The following is a 25,617-nucleotide window of genomic DNA, read 5'->3' as shown; positions in this document are numbered from 1 at the left end:
CTCCCTCCTGACTACTTGGGGGGGGGGGGGGGGGGGTCTATAGTACATTCCAAGCAATTTGATTGACCTCTTTTTTTTGTTCCTCAATTCAACCCATATGGCCTCATTTGATCCTTCCAGCATATCATCCTGCCTGACAGCTGTCATTGTTTAACCAGTAATGCAAACCACACCCCCTTTTTTAATTCCCCTATCTATCTCGTCTGAAAACCCTGGAACTAGGAATGTTGAACTGGCATTCCTGCCCTCCTTTAAGCCATATTTCAGTAATAGCTATGATATACTTTCATAATGATCTCAACTCATTTTCCTTATTCACTTGTATTGCTTTGACGTATATACCACTAATCACTGAACAACTTACGTATTTTTTAGCCTTTGCTTCTTCTGCCTTCCATTTACAGTTTTATTTCTGTATACAATAAGGATTCATGTCTCTGTGCAACTGATTGCGATAAACTTTGAGCAAAAGTATTTGGGTTTTTCTTTGAGCCTGGGCTGATGTCTAGATCAGGATGGTGTTCGATTTCTTTTATCCTAAAGGCGATATTAGGAGGAATGACTAAAAACTTGATCAAAGAGGTGGGTTTTAATGAGGAAAGGTGACGAGAGGTTTAGGGAAAGCCTAGGCCGTTGAAGGCATGGCTGCCGGTTGTGGGGCAAATAGTGAGGGATGGACGAGGCAAGAGTTGGAGGAACCGATCCTGAAACCTCATCCCAATTAATTCAGAATTGACTTTTTACAATCAACCTGACCTTTAACCTTTGAGTATATTTCACATGCGTTCACATGCTGCTTTCACATGTGTTCAAGTCCTCTGAAGAAGGAATTTTCCTCCACACAAGATCAGGGGGCAGGTTGTTCAACCTTGCCCGTCGAAGAGCGAAGTCCAAAGTACGGAAAGTCCTCATCAGGGAACTCCTCTTTGCTGACGATGCTGCTTTAACATCTCACACTGAAGAGTGTCTGCAGAGACTCATCGACAGGTTTGCGGCTGCCTGCAATGAATTTGGCCTAACCATCAGCCTCAAGAAAACGAACATCATGGGGCAGGACGTCAGAAATGCTCCATCCATCAATATTGGCGACCACGCTCTGGAAGTGGTTCAAGAGTTCACCTACCTAGGCTCAACTATCACCAGTAACCTGTCTCTAGATGCAGAAATCAACAAGCGCATGGGAAAGGCTTCCACTGCTATGTCCAGACTGGCCAAGAGAGTGTGGGAAAATGGCGCACTGACACGGAACACAAAAGTCCGAGTGTATCAAGCCTGTGTCCTCATTACCTTGCTCTATGGCAGCGAGGCCTGGACAACGTATGTCAGCCAAGAGCGACGTCTCAATTCATTCCATCTTCGCTGCCTCCGGAGAATACTTGGCATCAGGTGGCAGGACCGTATCTCCAACAGAGACGTCCTCAAGGTGGCCAACATCCCCAGCTTGTACACACTACTGAGTCAGCGGCGCTTGAGGTGGCTTGGCCATGTGAGCCGCATGGAAGATGGCAGATCCCCAAAGACACATTGTACAGCGAGCTCGCCACTGGTATCAGACCCACCGGCCGTCCACGACTCCGCTTTAAAGACGTCTGCAAACACGACATGAAATCCTGTGACATTGATCACAAGTCGTGGGAGTCAGTTGCCAGCGTTCGCCAGAGCTGGCGGGCAGCCATAAAGACAGGGCTAAAATGTGGCGAGTTGAAGAGACTTAGTAGTTGGCAGGAAAAAAGTCAGAGGCGCAAGGGGAGAGCCAACTGTGTAACAACCCCGACAAACAAATTTCTCTGCAGCACCTGTGGAAGAGCCTGTCACTCTAGAATTGGCCTTTGTAGCCACTCCAGGCGCGTATCCATTGTCTCTTGAGATAAGGAGGCCAAAGAAGAAGATATTTAATCAGTAAAGGGCATTGGAGTAGCAATGATGTATTGCTGCAGTACACCTAAACAACTCATGGGCTTGTTCCCTTAAAAGTTTTTTTTTCTAATGCTGAGTGATATAAAATTTAAATGTAGGCATTTCTTTCTTTTGGGCCTCCTTATCTCGAGAGACAATGGATACGCGCCTGGAGGTGGTCAGTGGTTTGTGAAGCAGCGCCTGGAGTGGCTATAAAGGCCAATTCTGGAGTGACAGGCTCTTCCACAGGTGCTGCAGAGAAATTTGTTTGTTGGGGCTGTTGCACAGTTGGCTCTCCCCTTGCGCCTCTGTCTTTTTTCCTGCCAACTACTAAGTCTCTTCGACTCGCCACAATTTAGCCCTGTCTTTATGGCTGCCCGCCAGCTCTGGCGAATGCTGGCAACTGACTCCCACGACTTGTGATCAATGTCACACGATTTCATGTCGCGTTTGCAGACGTCTTTATAACGGAGACATGGACGGCCGGTGGGTCTGATACCAGTGGCGAGCTCGCTGTACAATGTGTCTTTGGGGATCCTGCCATCTTCCATGCGGCTCACATGGCCAAGCCATCTCAAGCGCCGCTGACTCAGTAGTGTGTATAAGCTGGGGGTGTTGGCCGCTTCAAGGACTTCTGTGTTGGAGATATAGTCCTGCCACCTGATGCCAAGTATTCTCCGAAGGCAGCGTAGATGGAATGAATTGAGACGTCGCTCTTGGCTGGCATACGTTGTCCAGGCCTCGCTGCCGTAGAGCAAGGTACTGAGGACACAGGCCTGATACACTCGGACTTTTGTGTTCCGTGTCAGTGCGCCATTTTCCCACACTCTCTTGGCCAGTCTGGACATAGCAGTGGAAGCCTTACCCATGCGCTTGTTGATTTCTGCATCTAGAGACAGGTTACTGGTGATAGTTGAGCCGAGGTAGGTGAACTCTTGAACCACTTCCAGAGCGTGGTCGCCAATATTGATGGATGGAGCATTTCTGACATCCTGCCCCATGATGTTCGTTTTCTTGAGGCTGATGGTTAGGCCAAATTCATTGCAGGCAGACGCAAACCTGTCGATGAGACTCTGCAGGCATTCTTCAGTGTGAGATGTTAAAGCAGCATCGTCAGCAAAGAGGAGTTCTCTGATGAGGACTTTCCGTACTTTGGACTTCGCTCTTAGACGGGCAAGGTTGAACAACCTGCCCCCTGATCTTGTGTGGAGGAAAATTCCTTCTTCAGAGGATTTGAACGCATGTGAAAGCAGCAGGGAGAAGAAAATCCCAAAAAGTGTGGGTGCGAGAACACAGCCCTGTTTCACACCACTCAGGATAGGAAAGGGCTCTGATGAGGAGCCACCATGTTGAATTGTGCCTTTCATATTGTCATGGAATGAGGTGATGATACTTAGTAGCTTTGGTGGACATCCGATCTTTTCTAGTAGTCTGAAGAGACCACGTCTGCTGACGAGGTCAAAGGCTTTGGTGAGATCAATGAAAGCAATGTAGAGGGGCATCTGTTGTTCACGGCATTTCTCCTGTATCTGACGAAGGGAGAACAGCATGTCAATAGTCGATCTCTCTGCACGAAAGCCACACTGTGCCTCAGGGTAGACGCGCTCGGCCAGTTTCTGGAGCCTGTTCAGAGCGACTCGAGCAAAGACTTTCCCCACTATGCTGAGCAGGGAGATTCCACGGTAGTTGTTGCAGTCACCGCGGTCACCTTTGTTTTTATAGAGGGTGATGATGTTGGCATCGCGCATGTCCTGGGGTACTGCTCCCTCGTCCCAGCACAGGCATAGCAGTTCATGTAGTGCTGAGAGTATAGCAGGCTTGGCACTCTTGATTATTTCAGGGGTAATGCTGTCCTTCCCAGGGGCTTTTCCGCTGGCTAGGGAATCAATGGCATCACTGAGTTCCGATTTGGTTGGCTGTATGTCCAGCTCATCCATGACTGGTAGAGGCTGGGCTGCATTGAGGGCAGTCTCAGTGACAGCATTCTCCCTGGAGTACAGTTCTAGGTAGTGCTCAACCCAGCGGTCCATCTGTTTGCGTTGGTCAGTGATTATGTCCCCCGATTTAGATTTGAGGGGGGTGATCTTCTTGATGGTTGGCCCAAGAGCTCTCTTCATGCCATCATACATTCCTCTGATGTTTCCGGTGTCTGAGGCCAGCTGAATATGACTGCATAGGTGTTGCCAGTAGTCGTTTGCGCAACGCCTAGCTGTTCTTTGTGCAGTACTTCTGGCTGCTTTAAGTGCTGCGGATGTTAAATCGCTGGGGGCTTTCTTGTAGTTCAAAAGTGCAATGCGCTTAGCGGCTATGACAGGTTCCAGCTCTTCATTATGAGATTGAAACCAGTCTGCATTTCTCTTCGCACTTTTGCCGTAGGTGGTCAAAGCTGACTCATAGATGGCGTCTCTGATGTGGGCCCACTTGGTCTCAGCATCCCCTGTGGGAGTGTTTTGAAGGGCTGTTACAAGTGAATTTAGAAATTTTTGTAACAGCTGTGGGTGAGAAATTCTGCTCGTGTTGATGCGCGGGTGGCCCTTCTGCTTGGAATGATGCAACTTCTTTGGTCTGAGTCTAACCTTGCTGCACACCAGGGAGTGGTCGGTGTCGCAGTCCGCACTGTGGAAGCTGCGTGTGATTTGAACACTGTTTAAGGCGGCTCGCCTTGTGACAATGAGGTCTAGCTGGTGCCAACGACGTGATCTTGGGTGCCTCCATGAAACCTGGTGACAGGGTTTAGTGTGAAAGAACGAGTTGGTGATGCAGAGGTTATGATAGGTACACAACTCAAGCAGTCTCTGCCCGTTCTCATTCATCCTTCCAACGCCATAGCGCCCAAGGCAGGAGGGCCATGAGTCATGGTCGGCCCCAACCCTGGCATTAAAGTCCCCCAGCAGGAATAGGTGTTCGGTGTTGGGGATGCTGCTAATGATGTTATGGAGTTGTTCATAGAACTGGTCTTTAGCTTCAGGTGCGGAACAGAGTGTTGGAGCATAGATGCTGAGTAGGTGTACTGGACCAGAGGTGGTGAGCAGTCGGATGGACAGTATGCGTTCCGAGCCATTTGAGGGAGGCTCTATCATGCTGAGCAAGGAGTTTCTGATGGCGAAGCCCACTCCATGCTGTCTTGGTTCTTCAGGATCCCTGCCCTGCCAGAAGAAGGTGTAGTCTTGCTCTGCTAGAGAGCCACTCGCGGGGAGGCGAGTCTCCTGAAGTGCTGCAATGTCCACATTGAGTCTACTGAGCTCGTTGTTAATGATGGCGGTCTTCCGAGAATCGTTGATTTGTGTAAGGTCTTCCGACAGGCCAGGACACATAGTTCTGACGTTCCAGCTTGCAAAGCGAAGGGCTGGTACCTTCTTTCCATTTTTCATGTTGTTTGGTGCGGTGTATCAGTCCACCTTTCGGGCAATGACCCTGAGCTCCAAGCACCCATTGAAGCAGGCAGACTGTGGCGGGACAGAACCTTATTGACCGGGGGCTGCCCGGTTTGAGGCGGGCGGTAGCTGTCCAGTGAGGTGCAATGACCTCTCCCACCGACAAAGGCAACCCGTGGCGCCCAGTTTCTACGCCAATTTATCTGGACTTATAACCCGTAACTGCTGCCTTCCGTGTTGTTTCAGTCGCTGTGAGGCAACTATGGAGTGACCTCTCCATGGCGCATGCCTGGGCAAATTTATGGAGGTTGAGAGTTGCCCAGTCGTCAAAACCCCCCTCTCGGCCTTTCTGGTGGGGTCCAAAAGAGTGCAGGACACGACGTTTGGCACCAGTATGGCTGCAGGAACTGCTGGAAACATGCCAAAGGTGACACATGACCGCCTACGGGGTTCCGCTCCGGATTTTCTGTTAGGGTTTACTCCCTTAGCCTTGGTCTCTCCCGAGACGCCCACAAGGCAGTGGGGTTGTTGGGGCCCCTACACAGGTGTAGGATGTAGGCATTATCCTTTAATGATTAGCAGCCAAGCTGCTTTCTGGAATAAATATGCTTGCTGCATAAAGATTCAGGTGGTTTGTGCTCTTCATTCCACATAATGGGGAATACCATCTGCCCCAGAGTTGATGGCAATAAAGTTAATCGGCTTTTAAGCACTTTGAAATTTCTTCCCACCCTCTCCTGAATGTGCTGAGTCACACCTGGATATGGTACGACAGCATCTGCTGCCCTTCTGGACCTTTCCCACTTTTGTGGCGGTAAATGGCATCGACAGGTTACTCCACTATAGGAGTCTTAACAGCCTGTCCTTGCCCGGCATCAACTTTCCAGGATAAGTCAGGAGTGGGAACCTTGATGGAATTTCTTTCCACTGCCACCACTCCCAAATTTCCATCACACCTTAAGATACTGAAGCTAACTGTAGCATCTGTGCCGCCATCCTCGACTAATTCTGGAATGCTGGAGATGAAAGTGGGACCATCTTGGGTGTTTTTGACTATTTCCACCCTAAGCAGTGCAGTTACCAGCTGTGATATTGGCAGAAGCCAACTCTGGCAAAGCAGCTCAGTGACTTTTGACCCAGGTAGTACTTGTGATTTTGCATTTCGGGGTGACCCTCACAGGGCATGTCCTTATTTTCATTGAGCCTCTCAGTAACAACATTTCTTTAAGAGCCTCAAGTTATTTTGTTGAGTTTGTATTTAATGAGTACAGGATTGAGGGGACCCTCTTGAAGCTACAGTATCTACCTGGGCTTTGATTAATGATTTTACTGAGATTCATAACGTAATTGGAGGTCATTGTCCCCATTGCCATTCTGTACTCCAAATAATGTGCAAGTTCCACTGTTATCCAGCTATTTCTGAACTGTACAGTCTTGTACCTTGTGTGCTGCTGTTTCTGAATATGAAAGGTTCTTTCCCTAAAATATGCCAGCCTCTGAGCCAAATACACTTTAAGAAGGAAACAAAAGCCTCGGATGGGCTGCAGAGGAGATTTTTTTAAAACCAGAATGCTAACAAGGATGAGGGAATTCAATTTTGTGGAGAGACTAGAGAAGCTGGGATTGTTCTCAGCAGAGAAGGTTAAAGGGAGATTTAGTAAAGGTGTTGAAAATTATATAGGGTTTTGATGGAGATGATGGGGAGAAATGAACACTGGCAGGAGGCTCAGTAAGTAGGGGGCACAGATGAAGACGATTGGCAAAAGAACAAAGGGGAAAATGAGATTAGTTTACCATGCAGATTGCTCTAATCTTGAATGCACTGCCTGAAAGGGGGATGGAAGCAGATATAGTAGTAAGTTTTAAAAGGGAACTGGATAAATATTTGAAATGGAAAAATTTGCCAGAAGGAGCAGGGAAGTGGTACTAACTGGATAACTCTTTCAAAGAGCTGGCACAGGCAAAATGCCCTGAATATCCTAGGTTTGTGTTGCAAGATTCTATGATGCGCTGCTGGTTGTAATGGCTTACTTCCCTCTCATACCCATTGCCAACAATCCACATCATGGTACCAGAACCAGAGCTGGTTGGTTGTCACAGATTTCAACAAGGAATAAAAGTGTAGGTATTTTCTGCAGAGTAACAGCTGTCTGTGGGACAAAAGTTGGACCTATCTGTGTAGTAGCACAACATGCACTGCCCACCCAAACAGATGGGAATTTGCATACCCAACTGAAATGTACATGCACCACATTTTGCTGGAGAGATATTAAGAGTGAAAGGATGCTATTCAAAAAACATTTTGTTTACTTCCTTACGTCAATATAACAAATTTAACTCTGCAATTGACTGACTCAAATTTAATGCTATCTGACTATCTCCTTAGCATTGGTGTTTTGCTTTTCTGGTTGTTTGACGTCACAGAATTATGGGAATACATTTGTGAACAAGCAGCATGTTTCTTGACTACATTGGAAAGGAAAAAGACAAACATTTTTCTGAGCAGTTGAACTGTGGAAATATTTAGATGTCATTTTAAAATCTTAAGCATGTGATTATGTACATGTTTGTGAGCTGTGGTAATGACTTGAGTTGGGAGATAGATTTCAGAAACTTGCTCCACAGAGCCACCTAATGACTAGGGCTTGCAACTACATTGTTACAGTTGACATAAAATTTAATGGGAAATGTTGACACAAAAATGACCAAAAATCATGACAACAGGAAGTGTGCGCTCTACAGAAGGTAAGGTATCAAAGTTTTTTTGTGTATGCTTCCTGTCCATGTTTCACTGACTTCCTATCACGTTAGCCCTCTTCAGACATGACATTTTAGTATATCTGGTGGAATATCTCGTTAAAAACTTTGTACCTTTGCACACTTATTGTCTACAGACTTTTACTTCCTGTTGCCACATTATTGCACTTTTGTCATTTTTTTACATTATAGATTCCTATGCCCACACTTAACATAGAAGCTTTCTATGATGAATGTTACCTTTTATATTTATACCCTCCCACCAATGGAGGCACTATAGCTCCCCAGTGTTGTCTCAGCTCCTCTGCCTGTACGGCAGAGAAATAACCTATAGTCAGCCAAACTCTACTTCCTAATTTCCTATTTAACTCCAAATAATGACACGTGCAATGCTATTTATTTTTAAATAAAACACTCCAGTGTTCTCAGGTATGCATTAGTAGTAACAAGGTTTATTCATAGTACCAAGCTTTTATTATCTAATAGAGGAACAGCAGGGCTGCTTTAACCTCGTGTTATGTGGGAACTCTAGGTGCTTCCCGTGTCCTGAATAACTATATGTGCAGGAAGTGTCGTCAGTTGCAGTAGCTCGAGCTCAGTTTCGGAACTTGAACAGCTGGTGTCACTGAGGCATATCTGAGATTTAGAGCTTCGTGGATAGCACATTTATAGATGTGGTCACCCCGCAGCTTAAGTGTATTCAGGGAGAGGGAATGGGTGATCAGGCAGGTCGTGCAGGAGACCCCTGAGTGCGTCTCACTCTCTAACTGGTATTCAGCTCTGAATACTGAGGAGAGTGATGGTTCATCTGGGGAGTGCAGCTAGAATCATGGCCATGGCACCACAACTGGCTCAGCTGCACGGGGGTGGGGGGGGGCACAAAAGACTGGAAGAGCAATAGTGATAGGGGATTCAATAGTTAGGGGAACAGACAGGTGTTTGTGGCTGCAGACAGGAATCCAGGATGGTGTTGCCTCCTTGGTGGTTTACGTTGGTACCAACAACACAGCTAGGAAGAGGGATGTGGTCTTGCAGGCAGAGTTTAGGTTAAGAAATTAGCAAGCAGGACCTCAAAAGTAGTAATTTCCTGATTACCCCAGTACCACGTGCAATTATCAATTATCAGATAGAATAGATGAATGCTTGGCTGGAAAAATTGTGCAGGAGGAAGAGCTTTAGATTCCTGGGACACTGGGACCAATTCTGGAGAAGGTGGGACATTTACAGGCCAGACAGGTTGTACATGAACAAAGCTGGGACAAATTTCCTTGCAGGACGATTTGCTAGTGTTAGTGGAGAGGGTTAACACTAACATGGCAGGGGTGTGGGATCCAGGAAGTAATAAAAGAAGAATACCAAGGTGCATGGGGAATTGGGAGAGATCGATTGCATTAGAGTAGGAAATAGTAAGTTATAGGTGGAGTCTGAGTAAGAGGGAAAGTCATAAAGTCTAAATTAGGGTTACTATGTATGTATGTGAATGTGTGGAGTGTGATGAATAAGGTTGGTGAGCTGCAGGTGCATGGAAGTATGATTTTTGTGGCGATAACTGAGACCTGTCTCAAAGAAGGGAAGGACTGAGTAGTAAATATTCCTGGATACAAGGTGTATCTAAGGAAAGATAGGAAAGGGGGAGGGGTGGCAATTTTGATTAAGGAGAACTTTGCAGTGCTGGAGAGAGAGGATGTCCCAGAGGGGTCAAGGACAGAATCTATCTGGCTGGAGCTGAGGAACAAAAAAGGTTCAATTACATTGCTTGGTCTAGTGTATTTTCCACCAACCAGCAGCAAAGATGTAGAGGAACAAATTTGCAAGGACATTAGAAAGGTGCATGAGTTAGTGGTTATAATGGAGAACTTTATCCAAATATAGACTGGGATAGTAGTATGTAAAGGGCAGAGAAGGGCAAGAGCTCCTAGAGTGTGTTCAGGAGGATTTTCTACTATATTTCCAGTCCTATGCGAAAGCAGGCACTGCTACACCTGGTTCTTGGGAATGAGGTGAGCCAAGTGGATCAAGTGTCAGCAGGGGAACATTTAGAGGACAGTGATCATTTTATCATAAGGTTTAGGTTGACTATGGAAAAGGATAAGGAACCTTCCAGAGTAAGAATAATGAACTTGGGGAAAGCCAGCTTCAATGATTCCAATTTATCTGGGTCAGATCCAAAGGTTGGCAGGCAAAATGGTAACTGAACAATGGGCTACCTTCAAAGAAGCGATAGTTCGGGCATATTCCCACGAAGGGGAAAAAGGTAGAGCAAACCAATCCAGAGCTCTCTGGATGACGAAAGATGGAGATTAAGATGAAGAAGAAAAAGTGTGCTTATGACACGTCAGATGGATAACACAACCGAGAACCAGGCTGAATATAGAAGGTTTAGAGGGTAAGTGAAAAAGCAAATAAGAGAAGCAGAGAGAGTATGAAAATAGACTAGCAGCCAATATAAAAGGGAACTCAAAAGTCATCTATGGGCATTTTAATAGTAAAAGGATGGTGAAAGGAAGAGTAGGGCTGATTAGGGACCAAAGAGGGATTTACACACGGAAGCAGTGGACATGGCTGATGTATCAAATGAATTCTTTGCATCTGTCTTTACCAAGGAAGATGCTGCTGCGCATCTCGTGGTGAAAGAGGAGGTAATTCAAACATTTTGAAGGGTTTAAAATTGATTATGAGGTGGTATTGAATAGGCTAGCTGTACTTAGTTGATAAGGTTAATCAGCAGAAAGAAATTAGTGAGAGGAAGCTAGCTAGAAATGTAGAAACAGATAGCAAGAGTTTCTACAGGTCTTTAAAAAGCAAAAGAGTGAGTAGTTTGTGTTGGTCCTCTCGAGAGTAAGAATGGGGAGTTAATAGTAGATAATAAGGACATGGCGGATGAAATGAACAACTATTTTGCTTCTGTCTTCACTATAGAGGATACAAAAAACATTCCAGTAATAGCTGTAAATCAGGAGGTGGAAGGAAGAGAGGAACTTGGTGAAATTACAATCTCCAGGGAAGCGGGACTGACCAAACTAATGGAGCTGCAGGCTGAGGTCCCCGGGTCCTGATGGGCTTCATCCTAGGGTCTTAAAACAGGTGGCTAATGAGGTAGTAGATGCATTGTTACTTTTTCAAAATTCGCTAGATTCCAGAAAGGCTCCATCAGACTGGAAAGTCGCAAATATAACCCTTCTATTTAAGAAGGTGGGGAGGGGGGAGGCAGAAAACGGGTAACTATAGGCCAGATAGCTTGATGTCTGTCGTGGGGAAGGTGTTAGAATCGATCATTAAGGAGGTTATAGCTGGGCACTTAGAAAAACTCAATGTAATTGGGAATACTCAGCATGGTTTTGTGAAAGGGAAATAATGTTTAGCCAGTTTATTGGAGTTCTTTAAAAGAGTAACATACACTGGATAAAGGGGAGTTCGTTGACGTACTGTACTTGGATTTCCAGTAGGCATTTGACAAGGTGCCACATAAAAGGTTATTGCGCAAAGTAGGAACTCATGGTGTAGGGGGTAACGTTAGCTTGGATAGAAGATTGGCTGGCTGGCAGAAAACAGAGTACGCATAAATGGTTCCTTTTCTGAGTGGCAGGATGCGATGAATGGAGTCCAGCAGAGGTCTGTGCTGGGACCTCAACTTTTTACAATTTATATCAATGACTTAGATGAGGCGAGCTAGCTATGGTATGGTAGCTAAATTTGCAGATGATACAAAGGTAGGTAGGAAAGTATGTTGTGAAGAGGCCGTGAGGTTGCAGACCAATATAGATAGGTTGAGTGGGCAAAAATCTGGCAGATGGAGTATAATGTGGGAAAATGTGACATTGTTCATTTTGGCAGGAAGAATAAGAGTATTTCTTAAACGGGGAACAACTGCAGAATTCCAAGGTGCAGAGGGATCTAGGTGTTCTAGTGCATGAGTCACAAAGTTAGTATGCAGGTACAGCAAGTAATAAAGAAGACTAATGGAATGCTATCCTTTATTATGAGAGTAATTGAAAATAAAAGGATGTTATGCTTCAGTTATACAGGGCACCGGTGAGATCACATTTCGAATACTGTGTGCAGTTTTGGTCTCCTTATTTAAGGAACGATGTGAATGCATTAGAGGCGGTTAGGAGAAGGTTTACTAGATTGATACCTGGGGTGAGCGAGTTGTCTTGAGGAAAGGTTGGACAGACTGGGCTTGTTTTCGCTGGAGTTTAGAAGATTGAGGGGAGACTTGATTGAAGTTTATAAGATCCTGAATGGTCTTGACAAGGTGGATGTGGAAAGGATGTTTCCTCTTCTGGGTGAGTCCAGAACTAGGGGACTCTGTTTGAAAATTAGGGGTCGCCCTGTTAGGACAGAGATGAGGAGAAATGTTTTCTGTTTAGAACATAGAGCATTACAGCGCAGTACAGGCCCTTCGGCCGTCGATGTTGCGCTGACCTAAACTATTCCATTTTCATCCATATGTCTATCCAATGACCACTTAAATGCCCTTAAAGTTGGCGAGTCTACTACTGTTGCAGGCAGGGCGTTCCACGCCCCTACTACTCTCTGAGTAAAGAAACTACCTCTGTTTGTTGTATGACTTTGGAATTCTCTGCCTCAGAAGGTGGTGGAGGCAGGGTCATTTAATATTTTTCAGGCGGAGGTAGATAGATTCTTGTTAGACAAGGGAATCAAAGGTTACCGGGGGTAGATGGGAGTTTGGAATTCGAGATGGCGGAGCAGGCTCGAGGCACTGAATGGTCTACTTCTGCTCCTAATTCGTATGGTCAGAAGACAGCAGGACCGGATGAGATGCATCCAAGGATACTGTGGGAAGTGGGAGTGGAAATTGCAGAGGCAATGGCTATAATTTTCCAGTCTTCCTTAGCCTCAGGTGGTGCCAGAGGACTGGAGCATTGCGAATGTTACACCCTTGTTCAAAAAAGGGTGTAGAGATAAGCCCAGCAACTAACAGGCCAATCAGTTTAACCTTAGTGGTGGGGAAGCTTCTGGAAATGATAATTCAGAACAAATTTAATAGACACTTGGCAAATGTGGGTGAATTAGGGAAAGCCAGCTCCGATTTATGAAGGGCAAATTGTGTTTAACTCACCTGGAGTTTTTTAAGATAACAGAAGGTTGATCAGAGCAATACTGTTGATGTCATGTACGTGGACTTCCAAAAAGCATTTGATAAAGTGCCACACAAGAGACTTGTGAGCCAAGTTATAGCTCATGGAATAAAAGGGACAGTTGCAACAGATACAAAATTTGGCTGAGTGACAGGAAACAGTAGTGGTTGATGGATGTTTTACAGACTGGAGAAAGGTTTGTAGTTGAGTTCAAGAGTCGGTGTTAGGACCCTTGCTGTTCCTGATGTATATTAATAAACTAGACCTTGGTGTACAGGGCAGGATTTCAAAATTTGCAGTTAATACAAAACTTGGAAACATTGTGAACTGTGAGGAGGATAGTGTAGAATTTCAAAAGGACAGACAGGCTGCTGGAATGGACAGACAAATGGCAAATGAAATTTAGTGCAGAGAATTGTGAAGTGATTCATTTTGGTGGGAAGAACGTAGAGAGACAATATAAAATAAAGGGTGCAATTCTAAAGGGGTGGAGGAGCAGAGGGACCTGGGGGTACATGTGCATAAATCATTGAAGGAGGCAGGACAGGTTGAGAGAGCTGTTAATAAAGCAGACAACACTCTAGGTTCATTAATGAGGGCATAAAGTATAAAAGTGAGGAAATTAAGTTAAACATGTATAGAACACTGGTTCGGCCTCAACTGGAGTATTGTGTCCAGTTCAGGGTGCCCCACTTTTGGAACGATTTGAAGGCATTGGAGAGAGTGCAGAAAAGGTTCATAAGAATGGTTCCAGGGATGAGGAACTTCAGTTACGTGGGTAGAATGGAAAAGTTATGATTGTTTTCTTTGGAGAAAAAAAGGTTGAGAGGAGATTGACGGAGGTGTTCAAAATGGTGAGGAGTCTGGAAAGGGTAGATAGGGAAAAAACTGTTACCATTGGTGGAGGGATCAAGAACAATAGGGCACAGATTTAAGATAATTGGCAATAGAAGCAATAGTGACACGAGAAGCTGTTTCACGCAGCAAGTGGTTGGATCTGGAATGCACTGAATGAGTGTGGTGGAGGCGGATTCAACTGAGGCATTCAAGAGGGAATTGGATTGTTCTCTGAAAAGGAAGAATGTGCAGGGCTATGGGGAGAAGGCCAGGGAGTGGCACTAGGTAAACTGCTGTTTTGGAGAGCCAGCACAGACACGATGGGCCAAATAGCCCACTTCTGTGCTGTAACAATTATGTGATTCTGTAAAATAAAAACAGAATGGCCATGCCTTAACAAGGGGACTGAATTGCACCGGGTCCATATCCCTCTCCGTCTCTCACGCCAACTCAAAACTACATTTGGTCTTAACTCCCCATGTGCAAAGTGACCGGGGATTGAGCAGGATATTGCAATATTTTTGTAGTGAGATCAGAATTGGGCTTGGCTTTGCTGCCTTTGTGGTTAGATAATCTGCCAATGCTCTTGGAACATTTGAGTTGTTGACTTGTTCTTTGGCACAATTGCCCATTCATCACAGCTTCACTAACTGCAATAGGTGTCGGCTGTGGCTCAGTTGGTCACACTCTCGTCTGAGTTAGAAAGTTGTGAATTCAAGCCCCACTCAAGTCTTGAGCACAAAATATAGTCTGACACTCCAGTGCAGTACTGTGGGATTGCTGTGTTGTCTCAACTGATCAGCGGCACGTCTGACGTTAAACCGAGGCACTGCCACTCTTGGGTGGATGTGTAAGATCCTGTAATGCTACTTGAAGAGCTGGAGAGTTCTCACTGCTGCTTTGGCCAACATTTATCCCGCAACCAACATCACAAAAACCGATTAATGGGTCATTATTGCATTGCTATTTGTGGGAGCTTGCTGTGTGCAAATTGGCTGCTGTGCTTCCTACATTACAACACTGACTACAGTTCAAAAGTACTTCATTGGCTGCAAAGCGTTTTTGGACATCGTGAGGTCATAAAAGGCACTATATAAAATACAAATCTTTAACTGTCTTGATCTGATTTTTCGAGCCCTTCACCTTTTCTATGGTATAACAATGCTACAAAAGACTGCTCCACAGCAACAAAAATAACAGAAGCAACAGCCAATCTTCCTGTGGAAACTTCAATGTGGTTTGAAGCAAACCACAACAGTGCAGCAAATGTGGATTCCTGTTGGAGGCCACCAGAGATATTTTAACCCTTGACTTGAAGCCGCAGTATTCCACCACACCAACATCCACCCCTCCCCAAACCCCTGCTTTCCTAACAGTTAGACCCCTGGATGTGTTGATTATTTTATATAAATGAAGTCCTGTATGATAATTTTGTTTTAGTTCCTTGGTTAATACAGGAGGAAAAAATGCCAGGTTTCTGGAAATGTCACTATAAAGATTTGCTTGCCAACCGAGTATTCTGTGGTTGGTTGATCTGCGCTAAATAGTCGCAGAAAGAAGCAAGACAGTACAGGGCCTTCAGAATGGGAATCCAGAGCTTTGCCACAAGACCAACTGGACTGCTGTAATGAGGTCACCCAACACTCTACAACCTGCAAATCCTAACTTGCGCCAGGTCCCATCACCACTGTGTTTGCTGACCTAATTTGGCTCCTACTCCAGCAATGGCCCAGTTTTAAAATTCATTTTTGTTTTCAAATCCCTCCCATGGGCGCTCTCCTCTGTAACCTCCTCCAGACTGACAACCACCACCTGCACCCGCCCCCCCCACCCCCGAGATATGTAATCCTCCAATTCTGGCCTCTTGCACATCCCTGATTTTTAATTGCTCCACTATTAACAGCCATGTCTTCAGCTGCCAAGGCACTAAGCTCTGGAGTTTCTTCCCTAAATCTCTCCAGCTCCCTCCCTCTCTTCTCCTCTGAAAAGGCTCCTTAAAACCTGCCACCTTGACCACCTGTCCTAATATCACTATGTGGCTCGCTATCCAGCTCCTGTGAAACACCTTGGGACATTTTACTGTTAAAGCAACTATATAAGTGCAAATTGTTTTAAATGCATGAGCATCGCTAATTTTTTTTGTTATTTGTTTGTGGGTTGTGGGTGTCGCTGACTAGGCCAGCATTTATTGCCCATCCCTAATTGCCCTTGAACTGAGTGGCTTGCTAGGCCATTTCAGAGGGCATTTTAAGAGTCAACCACATTGCTGTGGGTCTGGAGTCACATGTAGGCCAGACCAGGTAAGGACAGCAGATTTCCTTCCCTAAAGGACATTAGTGAACCAGATGGGTTTTTACAATAATTGGCAATGATTTAATGGTCATCATTAGACTAGCTTTTAATTCCAGATTTATTAATTGAATTCAAATTTCACCATCTGCTGTGGTGGGATTCGAACCCATGTCCCCAGAGTATTAGCTAGGGCTCTGGATTATTAGTCTAGTGACATTACCACATTACTACTACGCCACTGCCTCCCCCTTAGTGTTGTGCAATAGTTATTGCTGACTTGCTACAAGTATTGCATGCCATTTGCACTGCACACAAATGAATTTTGATCACAAGCCCAATGACAGTGTCTATTACTCATTTTCTATTTACTAATCAGAATTGCAATTAGCCACAGGTGGCTAGTGTATTTGCCAACACCAGTTCAAATCAACCTGCAATGATGAATAAAAGATAGTAGTCTATACAGCCCCTTGAGCCTGCTCCATCATTCAATAAGGTCTTGGCTGATCATTGACCTCCACTTTCCCACCCGATCCCCGTACCTCTATTTCCTTAGATTCCAAGAATCTATCAATCTCTGACTTGAATATACTCAATGATTATATGCATGGGTCAGTATTGCTGTTGTTGGGTCAAAAGCCTGGAACTCCCTTCCTAACAGCACCTACACTAGATGGACTGCAGCGGTTCAAGAAAGCCGCTACCACCTTGAGGGCATTTAGGGATGGGTAGCGAGTGCTGGCCTTGCAAGTGATGCTCACATCCCAAGAAAAAATAAGAACAAAAGACTGAGCATCGACAGCTGAGGTACAGGATTCCAAAAGTTCACAACCTTATAAGTGAAGAAATTTCTCCTCCCATCTGAGTCCTAAATGGCCACCCCATTTTTCTAAGAAAATGCTCCCTTAGTTCTAAACTCTCCAACTAGGGGAAATGGCCTCTCAGCGTCTACCCTATCAAGACCTCTCAATCTTGTGTTTCACCTCTCATTCATCTTAGTCTATTCTTGTAGGATAACCCTGTCATCCCGGTAATTAATCTAGTGAACCATTTATTGCAGCCCCTCGAAGGCAAGTCCAACTATCCTTGAGTACAGAGACCAAAACAGCACAAATACTCCAGTGTGGTCTCACCAAAGCCATGTACAATTGTAGCAAGTCTTCCTTACTCCAACCTCCTTGCAATCAAGGCCAACATACCATTTGCCTTCCTAATTGCTTACTGTACCTGCATGTTAATTTTGTGCTGAGTATAAAAGAAAGAAAGCCTTGCATTTATTTGGCACCTTTCACAACCACCAGATGTCCCAAAGTGCTTTACTTTCAATGAAGTGTAGTCACTGTTGAAATGTAGGAAAGTGCTCTTCTCCCTGGCTAGCCTTTGTTGTGTTGTCATTGAAAGTGAAATGTTATCTCATGCTTAAACACTGGTTTGCCCATCAGACAATTAACAATATTTGAAGTTGTAGTAGCCTAGTATGTTAATCTCAGGCTACAGTAGATGTCTAACCTTGGATTGTGCAGCATTTAAATGTAATGCAAACACACATGAGAATTGGAACTGAGATGTTCTGCCATTTAGATGAACATTTATAGAGCACCTTTCAGAGTTTCCACAGCTTAATATTGGAAAAGCTGGAGCTAAATTCTTCAGCTTTCAACAGCACATTTTGTGTCTCCATTTACATCCTTGATGCCATCTCCAGTTTGTGAGGAGGGGCATATCATTGGTGTATTCCTTATCCACAAGCTCAACACCCCCATCCATCTCACTATCAATGCAGCTTTCTTCCCTGCTTGATTCTGCCCATGCGGTTCTCCTGCCACCAGGAAACACTAGTTCATGCATTTTATCACTTGAGGATGTGATGTCTTTGATCACCTAGCTGTTCTCCAGTTGGAACTAATCCTCATCCACATCTTTTCCAAGCTGCAATTTATTTCAGGGCTCTTGGTGATCTTTCTCCTCTTAATCTTCTTCAGCTATATCTTTCCATGTGCAACTTCCATTCCTCCGGCATTGAAACTTGCTTCATGCCCACTCCTTTTAGTTAAATATTGGTGGTTATTTTCTGGAACTTGCTCCCCATATCTGTATCTTATCTCTTCCTTTCTTGTTTTCAAGAACTTCCTCCAAACCATTGTCTCCAATTATTGCTTTCAGCCCCATCTAAACTTGTCCCTTTTCCCATTTCAATCCTGCTCAACATCCATCTAACTTTTCTTCCTCATTGCCAAGTCCTTTAAGATGTCTTCCTGCATACAAATGCTATCGAAATATAAAATGGTCAAGGCCACAATGGTGCAGACAGTCGCACCAGTTTGGTTGGTCTGTCGACAAGTGAAATTAGCACTTTGTGCTGATTTTTGATCAGCATTTTAAAATTATTTTTTGTATACCTCCTTTAAATCTAAGCATTGACTTTACTGATCAATCTGCAGACTCTAGATGTACATGTTGTAACAGGAAAATTGCAGGTTGTCTCCAATTGTAATTCTACAAGTACTGTGAATTGCCAATCCTGTTTAGTTTTTCTTAAAGGAAAGACAACAGTTAAGCATTTGCCTATGGTCAGAAAGACTTCTTGTCATTAATAGTTGCTCTCCAGTGTTTGATAAGGTAAACAGCAGTCAATCCAATGCATTCTTCCCTGGCCCAATCTCTGCACCATTCGCCAAGACCCTTTAGCAGATGGAATCAGGGAGAAGTGCTGCCCAGTATCTCTTGAGAGTTGAGGGACTTCAGTTATAGGGAGAGACTGAGAAGGTTAAAGGGACATTTAATAGAGATGTTCAGCATTATGAAGGGTTTTGATAGAGAAAAAAGTTCCTGCTTCCATTAACAGGAGGGTTGGTAACAAAAAAGACACATTTTATGATAATTGGCAATAGAACCAGCTGATAAATATTCTTACGCAGTGAGTTATTGTGATCCGGAATGCACTACCTGAAAGGATGGTGGAAACCGATTCAATAGTAAACTTCAAAAGGGACGGATCTATATTTGAAAAGGAAAGACTTTCAGGGATATGTGGAAAGAGCAGGGAAGTGTTGCTAATTAGATAGCTCTTTCAAAGAACTGGCACAGACATAATATAGACATAGAAAATAGGAGCAGGAGTAGGCCATTCGGCCCATCGGGTCTGCTCCGCCATTCAATAAAGATCATGGCTGATTCATCTAATTCGGTACCCTGTTCCTGCTTTCTCCCCATAATCCCTTGATCCCTTTGGCATTAAGAAATATATCTATCTTCTTGAATGACTTGGCCTCCACTGCCTTCTGAGTGAAGAAATTTCTCCTTGTCTCAGTTCTAAATGGCATACCCCATATCCTGAGACTGTGACCTCTTGCTCTGGACTCCCTAGCCATCGGGAACATCCTCCCTGCATCTAGCCTGTCTAGTCCTGTTAGAATTTTTCTAGGTTTCTATGAGATCCCCTCTCATTCTTCTAAACGCTAGTGAATATAGCCTAGTTGACCCAATCTCTCCTCATACGTCAATCTTGCCATCCCAGGAATCAGCCTAGTAAATCTTTTTTACGCTCCCCCAATGCAAGAACATCCTTCCTCAGATAAGGAGACCAAAACTGCGCACAATACTAAGGTCCTGTATAACTGCAGTAAGACATCCTTGCTCCTGTACTCTCATCCTCTTGCAATGAAGGCCAACATACAATTCGCCTTCCTAACTGCTTGCTGCACCTGAATGCTTGCTTTCAGCGACTGGTGTACAAGGTCACCCAGGTCTCGTTGCACCTCCCCCTTTCCCAATCTATCATCATTCAGATAATCTGCCTTTCTGTTTTGACAACCTAACTGGATAACCTCACATTTATCCATATTATACTGCATCTGCCATGCATTTGTTCACTCAAGCAACTTGTCCAAATCACATTGGAGCCTCTTTGCATCCTCCTCACAGCTCACATTCTCCCCCAGCTTTGTGTCGTCTGCAAACATAGAAATGTTATATTTAGTTCCCTCACCCAAGTCATTAATATATATTATGAATAGCTGGGACCTAAGCACTGATCCCTGCGGTACCCCACTAGTCGCAGCCTGCCACCCAGAAAAAGACCCGTTTATTCCTACTCTCTTGTTTCCTGTCTGTCAACCAATTCTCAATCCATGCCAGTATATTATTTTTATTTTTTTATTTATTTAGAGATACAGCTCTGAAACAGGCCCTTCGGCCCACCGAGTCTATGCCGACCATCAACCACCCATTTATACTAATCCTACATTAATCCCATATTCTTACCACATCCCCATCTTCCCTCAATTCCCCTACCACCTACCTATACTAGGGGCAATTTACAATGGCCAATTTACCTATCACCTGCAAGTCTTTGGCGGTGGGAGGAAACCGGAGCACCCGGCGAAAACCTACGCGGTCACAGGGAGAACTTGCAAACTCCACACAGGCAGTACCCAGAATTGAACCCGGGTCACTGGAGCTGTGAGGCTGCCCCCAATCTCATGTGTTTTAATTTTGCTAACTAACCTCTTATGTGAGTCCTTATCAAAAGCTTTCTGAAAATCCAAATACACCACATCCACTGGTTCTCCCTTATCTATTCCATTAGTTATATCCTCAAAAAACTCCAGTAGATTTGTTCAGTATGATTTCCCTTTTGTAAACCCATGCTGACTTTGCCCAATCCTCTTTATGCTTTCTAGGTGTTCTGCTATCACTTTCTTTGTAATAGACTCTAGCATTTTCCCCACTACTGATGTAAGGCTAACTGCTCTGTAATTCCCTGTTTTTTCTCTCCCTCCTTTTTTTAAAATAGTGGGGTTACATTTGCCACCCTCCAATCTGTAGGAACTGCCTACAGATTGGAGGGTGGCAAATGTAACCTACTATAGAATTTTGGAAGATGACCACCATTGCATCCTCTATTTCCAGGGCCACTTCCTTCAGTACTCTGGGTGTAGATTATCAGGCCCTGGGGATTTGTCAGCCTTTAACCCCATTAATTTCCTAGTACTATTTTTTTTTTTTTACTAATACTGAGTTCCTCCCTCTCATTGGACGTTTGGTTCCCTAACATTTCCGGGAGGTTATTTGTGTCCTCCTTTGTGAAGACAGAACCAAAGTATGTGTTTAATTGTTGTGCCATTTCTTTGTTCCCCATTATAATTTCCCCCGTTTTTGACTGTAAGGGACCCACATTTGTCTTCACTAATCTTTTTCTCTTCACATATTTATAGAAGCTTTTACAGTCAGTTTTTATGTTCCCCACAAGTTTACTCTCATACTCTATATTTTCCCCTGCTTAATCAACCTCTTTGTCCTCCTTTGCTGAATTCTAAACTGCTTCCAATCCTCAGACTTGCTGCTTTTTCTGGCAATTTTATATGCCTCCTCTTTGGATCTAATACTATCCCTAATTTCTTTTGTAAGCCACGGCTGAGCCACCTTTCCGGTTTTATTTTTGCGCCAGACAGGAATGAACAATTGTTGTAATTCATGCATTCTTTAAATATTATCCATTGCCTATCCACCTTTTTAGTAAAGTTCCTTAATCTACCAATCTAATAATGGGCTGAATGGCTGACTCATGTACTGTAGGATTCTCTTTGCTGAAGGGGAATCCTTACAACAAATATCAATGTACATTGGATCAATTGGCACATAGTAACTGGGGGGCTGGGAGAAGTCAGTAAACATACAAGTGCCTCCATTTCAATTGTGAAACTCAGATTAACATCCAAAGCCCATTCTGGTTACGTGAAAAGATTGGGTTTAAAAATTAGTAAATTTCAGGAGGAAGGGCAGCTGAGGAAAATATGATCTTGACCAGTTTTGAGGTTCTGGAGGAAACAAAACATAGCATTTAGGATGAAGTAGCTACTCGAGATTCCTATTTAGAAAAAAACATTCTCATGAACTGCACTCTTACAAGAGACATAAATGTAAGATTAAATGTAACAGATTTAGGACAGTGAGGAGGAAAAACCTTTTACACAGAGGCATGCAAGGGTATAGAATGCACTGAGAATTGATTGCAGCAGAGACCATTTGAGAATAGGTGAGATCAGGGGGTTGAAGAAAAGTGGATAAAGGAATATGGGATTGGGGCTACTTGTGTGGACAGTAAATACCAACACTGACTGCTATATTGTAATTGCTGTGTGAAAAATCTGAGCATCAATGAGTTTAATTGGCCTTTTGTTTTTTTCCCTGATCTTTTTATTTGTGTTCATTTATTTTTCTGTGTAACCAAGTCGAATTTTTGTTACCAACCCCATACAACAGGAGCTCAAATCAAATGCAGCTTGTATTTCATAGTTAAAATTGGTTACCCTAGGGCAGGGGTCTGCAACCTTTCTTACCTGAAGAGTCTTTGTTTAAAAAAAAAATTACCTAAAATAAAAACTAATGGGATCTGCAAGATGAAAATTCGACATTTCTAAGCCAAATACATGGCAAATTGCCAGGTGTCTGTGGTTGCATGCATAATTTGCATATATAAATAAAATAGATCTGTTGAATTTATGTTATCAGTAGAAAAAAAAAATTAAAATAGACCTAACTCAATTAGCATTTTTTGACTTTTTAAAACTATAATTCAGTAAAGTAATCTTAAATCGAGCGTTAGAATGCGTAGAATTAAGTTTTTCGGCCATCCATTCTTGTGATTTTAAGAAAAAACTAATAGCACATTCAGAATTTGTCTCTTCTACATTGGAAACAGTAATAATTGCAACCATAAAACCTGTTCCTTGAATCAGAGGTATTATCTATAACCATGGTATAACTATATCATTCCAACAGGTTTATTTAGAGAGCAATGATTTGTTAAAATAATCATTTGAAACTGAAGTGTAGCATAATTATCTTTTATCCCTACATTAAAAGCATGACTTGTACTTAACTTTTTATGGCTTTTTTCATGTTAATGCAATCCAACTGGAAAAGATTGGGAGCTGCAAATGAGATCGAGCAGCAGGTTGCAGCCCCCTGCCCTAGGGAGTCGTAAGGGCAATTCCTCTTCATCCTCTTCCATCGGTGTATATTCTAATGATATGCATGTGAATAGCTTCAGGTGATCGGAGAGGCCTCGATTTTAAGATAGAATCTCAATACCAAAGGAGGCCCATTGTGCCTGTGCCAACCCTTTTGAAAGAACTATCCCTTTCGCCCCAATTCCCTGTTCTTTCTGCATAGCCCTGCAAGTATTTATCCAATTCCCTTTCTGAAGTTACTATCATATCTGCTTCTGCTGCTCTTTTCAGGCAGTGCAATCCACATTACCATAAGCTCACTATGTAAAATTGCTCCTCCTTCCCCCTTTGCTTTTTCCAATTATCTTAAATCTGTGTCCTCTTGTTCTTGTTATGGAGATGCTGCTATTATGTATTTTGCTTTTTTTCTCTTTCCCCTAACAAGTTTCTTTGCATCTTCCCAACAGGTAACAGAACTGAATGAAGCCCTTTCTAACGAAGAAAGGAATCTTCTCTCCGTCGCTTACAAAAATGTGGTAGGGGCAAGGCGCTCGTCTTGGAGAGTGATTAGCAGCATTGAGCAGAAGACCTCTGCGGATGGCAATGAGAAGAAGATTGAGATGGTGCGGGCCTACAGAGAGAAGATAGAGAAGGAGCTGGAGTCTGTGTGCCAAGACGTGCTCAACCTCTTAGACAATTACCTGATTAAAAACTGCAGCGATACGCAGTATGAGAGCAAGGTGTTCTACCTGAAGATGAAGGGGGACTATTACCGCTATCTTGCTGAGGTGGCATCCGGTGAGAAGCGCGCCACAGTGGTGGAGTCCTCGGAGAAGGCATATGGCGAGGCCCACGAGATCAGCAAGGAGCACATGCAGCCAACGCACCCCATCCGGCTGGGCCTGGCCCTCAACTACTCGGTCTTCTACTACGAGATCCAGAATGCCCCCGAGCAGGCCTGCCACCTGGCCAAGACCGCCTTTGATGATGCCATCGCTGAACTCGACACCCTCAACGAGGACTCCTACAAGGACTCGACCCTCATCATGCAGCTCCTTCGCGACAACCTGACGCTCTGGACAAGCGACCAGCAGGACGACGAAGGCGGGGAAGGCAACAATTAAGCCCCAGGGGGAGGGGGAAACTGGCTGCTGCAGCTGCGACCGCAGTCTTTTTTTTTCCACTTGGGGTCGGGGGGGGAGAGCTTCCGGTTACCCCCTCCCCTCACTCTCCGCCCTGTTGACGCCTCTTCGACATTTGCCAAAACACCACTAGCGGAAAGTCAGACTTGGCTGTGCTGGTACGGAATGGGAGCCACACATTGGCATTTGGACTGTTCTGTAGTTAAATAAGTGGAGTTGTTTCATTTAACGTAAAGCTAGACTGAAGCGAAACTTGAATGATGAGGTCTGCACATTATAAAAAAATACTCTTGTGGTTTCAGTAACCTCCATTGTTTTTTAAAAATCAAAAGTATTAATGAAATACAGTATTAAATATTTTATTTATTTCAGTTTGCCTATTTAAAGAAAAAAACTAATTTATAAAGCTCTAAATATGTCCCTGGACTCCCATACCCCTAATTAGAAACTGTGGCTCAGGTCCTGAACTATGTTCTTCACATTTCATAATTTGACGTTTCTATATAATTTTTTTTTTTAAACTAAAGAAATTTGCAGATCTACCAGCATCAAGGTCTACTTTAAACCCGCTGGCAGATGTATTACTTTTTGAAGCACTGAGGACTTTTTATCACCAGGAAAAACTCTTGACAATTGGATATTGAGGACCTTCCATTTTTTAACTAGTGCCATTTTTGACCACAGACCAGTCTCGTTACCAATTAGCCCCCTCCGTGTGTTACTGGAAATGCGGGATCATTTTTTTTGGGTCAGGCTGAATCGAAGGCAGATTTCATAAAAGACAAATAATGGGAATTGATCTTCAAGCAGCTTATTTGTGTTTTTTTAAAAAAAAAGAAACGCACTTGCCTATTATGCTGTCTTATCAAGTGTAATATTATGCTCCAATATTGTGCATGCTGGTGACGTATTTAAACAGTAGCTCAGATTATTAACTTATAGGTGTGATGTATTCTTATGGCAAAATTACTAGTCTTCAAATGTAACTGATTTGCTGGGAGTACGATCTACCCAAATGGTCGTTACAGTTAATTGGTCTGTTATGGACGTTACTATAGTGACATGCAATTATGTAATTGATTTGTTGAAAGCACCAATGTTCTAGCTTAATCTTAATGTCTGGTGTTTTGTTATAGTGAAATTATTACACTGTAGGAGCTTTTACCAGAACTTGTTAGTATGAGGCTTCCGTTTGTGCTTTTTGTCATGTTATGCGGTGAACTCTCTCAGTTTGAGCAAGTGACTTGACTATTTTATCTCTGGC

General features: G+C 43.8%; 1 protein-coding gene across 1 annotated transcript in view; it reads left to right on the top strand.

Moving 5' to 3' along the window:
* The window catches only part of LOC137346579 (14-3-3 protein gamma-B), an 85,974-nt gene extending 61,010 nt beyond the window's left edge, over positions 1 to 24,964 (top strand). Inside the window, exon 2 of the mRNA XM_068010096.1 lies at positions 23,679 to 24,964. Coding sequence (XP_067866197.1) covers positions 23,679 to 24,335 — 657 coding nt within the window. The 3' untranslated portion in view covers positions 24,336 to 24,964. The remainder of the gene's footprint in view (positions 1 to 23,678) is intronic.
* The last annotated feature ends 653 nt before the right edge of the window (positions 24,965 to 25,617 follow it).

Source organism: Heterodontus francisci, chromosome 30, assembly GCF_036365525.1.
Source record: "Heterodontus francisci isolate sHetFra1 chromosome 30, sHetFra1.hap1, whole genome shotgun sequence".
In the NCBI taxonomy this organism is placed as follows: domain Eukaryota; kingdom Metazoa; phylum Chordata; class Chondrichthyes; order Heterodontiformes; family Heterodontidae; genus Heterodontus; species Heterodontus francisci.
The sequence above is the reverse complement of the archived record's forward strand: the minus strand, read 5'-3'. Positions and strand labels throughout refer to the sequence as shown.